At 53.4% G+C, this 4,283-nt stretch overlaps 1 protein-coding gene across 1 annotated transcript in view; it reads left to right on the top strand.

Moving 5' to 3' along the window:
• The first annotated feature begins 301 nt into the window (after positions 1-301).
• Myl10 (myosin light chain 10) overlaps positions 302-4,283 on the top strand; it is a 6,179-nt gene continuing 2,197 nt past the window's right edge. Inside the window, exons 1-2 of the mRNA XM_021163660.1 lie at positions 302-417; positions 3,155-3,233. Coding sequence (XP_021019319.1) covers positions 348-417; positions 3,155-3,233 — 149 coding nt within the window. The 5' untranslated portion in view covers positions 302-347. The remainder of the gene's footprint in view (positions 418-3,154; positions 3,234-4,283) is intronic.

Genomic DNA, 4,283 nt, shown 5'->3' on the forward strand with positions numbered 1-4,283 from the left:
CCCTCCCTCCCTCCCTCCCTCCCTCCCTTTTGCTTTTGCTTGTTTGTTTTTGTTTCATTTTTTAACCTGTGAGAGGCAGATCCAGAGAGTCATGCTCTGCTTTCCAGGAAGCCTGAGAGGGGGAGGAGAAGGTGGGGGAAGGGTGGACTGCTAGCCGGTAGACTCTAGTGTCTTCACCAAGTCTCCCTAACGGACACACAGGGACACAGGGTCAGATGGAGACAAGTTGGCCCATAGAAGCAGGAGAGACCCTGGCTTCTTACAGGCCTTGTCCCTCCAGGTCCCTCACACCCTCCCTCTCCTCCTCTCCAGGTCGCATAAATGTCAAGAACGAGGAATTGGAAGCCATGGTGAAGGAGGCTCCGGGGCCCATCAACTTCACAGTCTTCCTGACCATGTTTGGGGAGAAACTCAAGGGTGAGTGAAGTTTTCCGGGGCCTGGGGGAGCACTGGGAATAGGAAAGAGATAACTCACCTGCTTGGCCCTCATGTTTGTTTAACCACAGATGTAGATATGCTTGGGTTCCCAGGCACTGTCCTCTGCTGTGTACACTGTCCTGGATCCTGCATGCACAGTGTGGATCACCATAAAGCCTTCCCCTTATAATTCCACTGTCAGAATAACACACACCCACCCCTTCTACTCCCAGTTCCCCTTCCTACCTTCCCTCCTTCTCCCTGCCAGCCCTACCTCTCTGGTCTCTGCTGATGGTGAGGGCGAGGCAGAGGGGTGCTAAAAGGGAATGGGGTTTCTGAGATCAACTGTGGCTGATCTCATTGCTAGAGGGGTTTGCTTACCTTGTCCTGTCATGGAGTCACTGTGGTCCCCAGGGAAAGGACCAGAGAGCTCATTTCAGGGATGAAGAGTCAGGAGGCTCAATGAGTTCATGATACCTGCCTCAGGGATCCCAAAAAAGAACACTTGAATAGATCCAGTTCTAACTTTCCACACTCCTGAGACATAGCCTCAGGCCTGGGCCTTGAAGATGGGCTATCTCTCTTCCTTTTCTTCTTCCCGCTGGGAGCTCCTCTTTAAACANATCCATGAACCTGAGGGTTCTGTGGTTGAATGGGAAATCCTGGGTTGTGGCTGACCTTTGCCTTTAAGATTGAGATCTGGCTACCATCACAGGGTGAAGGAGTGATAATGTGTGGGTTGATGCTTGCTGTACCTTGGTATTGTAGTAGAGCCTTGCCTAGACTATTCTACTCAGGGTTAGGGGCGTGGCTCAGTGGTAGAGCACCTGCCTAGAATCCCCCAGGGAGGGGCTGGGGGTGTGGCTCAGTGGTAGAGCACCTGCCTAGAATCCCCCAGTGAGGGGCTGGGGTGTGGCTCAGTGGTAGAGCCCCTGCCTAGAATCCCCCAGGGAGGGGCTTAAGGTATAGCTCAGCAGTAAAGCCAGGGAATGGTGTCTCCAGCCCTGATGTGACATGTATATGGGGTGAACAGNAAGGGGCACCACTTTTAACTGTGTCTGCCTGCTTTCCATATGAGGAGATTGGTGACTGAGAGCCTGCTGGGGACCTAGAACTGCAGCTTGTTCTCATCTTTGCTGGGGTTCCAGGCCTGGGGCTCCAGCTGAGGCTGTCATGCAAACTTATCTAGGGTTGCGTGAGAAGCTGGCAGTGGGGAGGGCAGTGGGCTGTGACAGGCACCATCATGGCAGTTAATTGAGACAAGAAGACTATCCTCTGGTTTCCCACAATGGCAGGCAGCCACTGCGCCGAGCTTTTTTTATGAGTCTTCCAGGCCGCAGAGCAGAGGCCCTCTCTGGGGACAAGGCAGGGAGTGGCTGGCTGAGGTGAGTGTCCCACAGACAGCCCAGAGCTAACCAAATCCAGGGCTGAGTCCCTAGGAGGATGGTGGGGGCCAACTGCAGACCAGCTTTGGCTGCTAGGACTCTTCAGAGAGACACAGGGGTCTTTAACTCATTGATCGAATTGGAAGGCTGTGGTCCTGGAGGCTAAGACTCTAACCAGCCCTTAGTAGAACCCCCTGCACCCTTCTAGCCCCTCTACCTTAGGGTTGCTCACAACTCTGCTGCTAAGTCCACCTGAGAGGGGTACATCACAGAGGGGACAGTGCTCTCCTTCCCAATAGGCAGCAGTCTGATAGAGGAAACATACAAGGGTCTGACCTAGCCCCTCACTGGGGGATTCTAGGCAGGGGCTCTACCACTGAGCCACGCCCCCAGCCCCTCCCTGGGGGATTCTAGGCAGGGGCTCTACCACTGAGCCACACCCCCCAGACCTTCACTGGGGGATTCTAGGCAGGGGCTCTACCACTGAGCCACGCCCCCAGCTCCTCCCTGGGGGATTCTAGGCAGGGGCTCTACCACTGAGCCACGCCCCCAGCCTCAGAATAGTTTATTTTGGTAATAATGTCCTTCAAAGCCACAAAAGTGGTACAATAGGAACTGTTTGAAGAGCTTAGAAGTTTCACAGAAACCTAAGTGGACGACATACATTTAGTTGTGAACAACCTGCCCCACGACACATAGACTCCTTGCAAGAGCCTTCACTATACTCTTCACTCTCTGACAATTGTTCCAACCTCATACGTGAAGAAACGAAAACTCAGCGAGGTTAGGTGACTTGTCTGTGGTCTCAAAACTGATATTATTGAATACTCTGGGGGTGAGGAAGCAGCGGCTGTGAGACTCATTTGTGACTCAAGTTAGGCACAATGGCCATGAGTGAAGAAAAAGATCTCTGGACTTGGGGGCTGAGGCTGGAGCTCATTGGAGATGTCTTCAAGATTGGGCCACTCAGAGACAGGTGGGGCACATGCTGTGTAATGATGCAGCTGGAGTAGTTCCGATTGTGTTACTTTTGTGGATTTGAGAAAAGTAGCGATCAAAATAAATTCGGTCTGGGGCTGTGGCTCAGTGGTAGAGCTCCTGCCTAGAATCCCCCAATGAGTGGCTGGGGGCGTGCTCAGTGGTAGAGCCCCTGCCTAGAATCCCCCAATGAGTGGCTGGGGGCGTGACTCAGTGGTAGAGCCCCTTCCCCGCCTAGAATCTTCCAATGAGGGNCTGGGGGAGTGGTTCGGGAGGAGTTGGAGACCTTCCTAGTCTCTTAACTCCTGCCCAGTTCAGCATCACTTCTGAGAGGCCCTTACTACCCTTTCTTGTCCTATGTGTGCTACCTATAGGCACGGACCCAGAAGAGACTATACTGCACGCCTTCAAAGTGTTTGACACTGAAGGAAAAGGCTTTGTCAAGGCTGACTTGTAAGTTTTAAGGACTGAGCCAGGGTGGGTGTCAGCCCTGGCTCCTCTTCCCCTCAGAACTCAGCTGAGTAGGGCTAACATATGTCCAGTGGCTAGAAGCCCCTGCCCCAAACCANCCGTTCCTCCTGGTATTCTGTTCCTCCCTCCTGAGCTGGTGCTCCCCTCTCTCTAGGTGTGGAAGTGAGCGGGGAGTATGGTATGGGTCGAGGATTGCTTATGAGTGTTGGGGATGAAGAGGGATTGGGGTGAGCCTCGAAGGATGATCCAGATTGGCCAATCTAGGGCAGAAATGGTATTCTAGATGTGGGAACAGAAAGGATGAATCAGGGTTTAGTGTGTATGGGATGCTGAGCTGGGGAATGAATAGCCTGGAGCCTGGAAGAGGAGGGGTAGGAGAAGGGAAAGAGGAAGAGGAGGGGATGGTTATGCCCATGGAAATGGGGGTGGAAAGGGAAGGACTGTCCAGCAAAGATCCAGAAACCAGGGTTTGGAGAGAGGACAGGGCCAGATGAGGACATCACTGAGCATCTCCGCTTGGGATGCCTGGGTGGGACATGGCCATAAGCAGCTGTCCTGCAGGCCCTGGCGCTGGCATGACAGAGGTGGGCTCTGCTCTGGTGGTCTGTTTTACACACACATGGGAACATGTCTTAGTAAGAGCAGAAGGGGCGAAGAGCCAAGGTCAGGAAGCAGCAGTCTACGTTGGTCCCTGGATGTTGGGCCAGCCTTTAAGATGTCCCTTCCAAACTTTGCTGGTTCTTAGGAGGCCCTAGCGTGTGAGATGTCCCCTCCCTCTTAAGGATGAGCTGGTATCTGGTGACAGCCCATTTTTTAGGAGTTCGGGTGCTGCTTGTAGAAGCTTCCACCTATGGGGTGGAGGAGAGAGTGGATGGAGTCAGTTTTTTTTTTGAGACAAGGTTTCTCTGTATAGCCCTGGCTGTCCTGGAACTTACTTTGTAGACCAGGCTGGCCTCGAACTCAGAAATCTGCCTGCCTCTGCCTCCTGAGTGCTGGGATTAAAGGCATGCACCACCATGCCCGGCTCGTGTG

Source organism: Mus caroli, chromosome 5 (assembly GCF_900094665.2).
Source record: "Mus caroli chromosome 5, CAROLI_EIJ_v1.1, whole genome shotgun sequence".
Taxonomy (NCBI): Eukaryota; Metazoa; Chordata; class Mammalia; order Rodentia; family Muridae; genus Mus; species Mus caroli.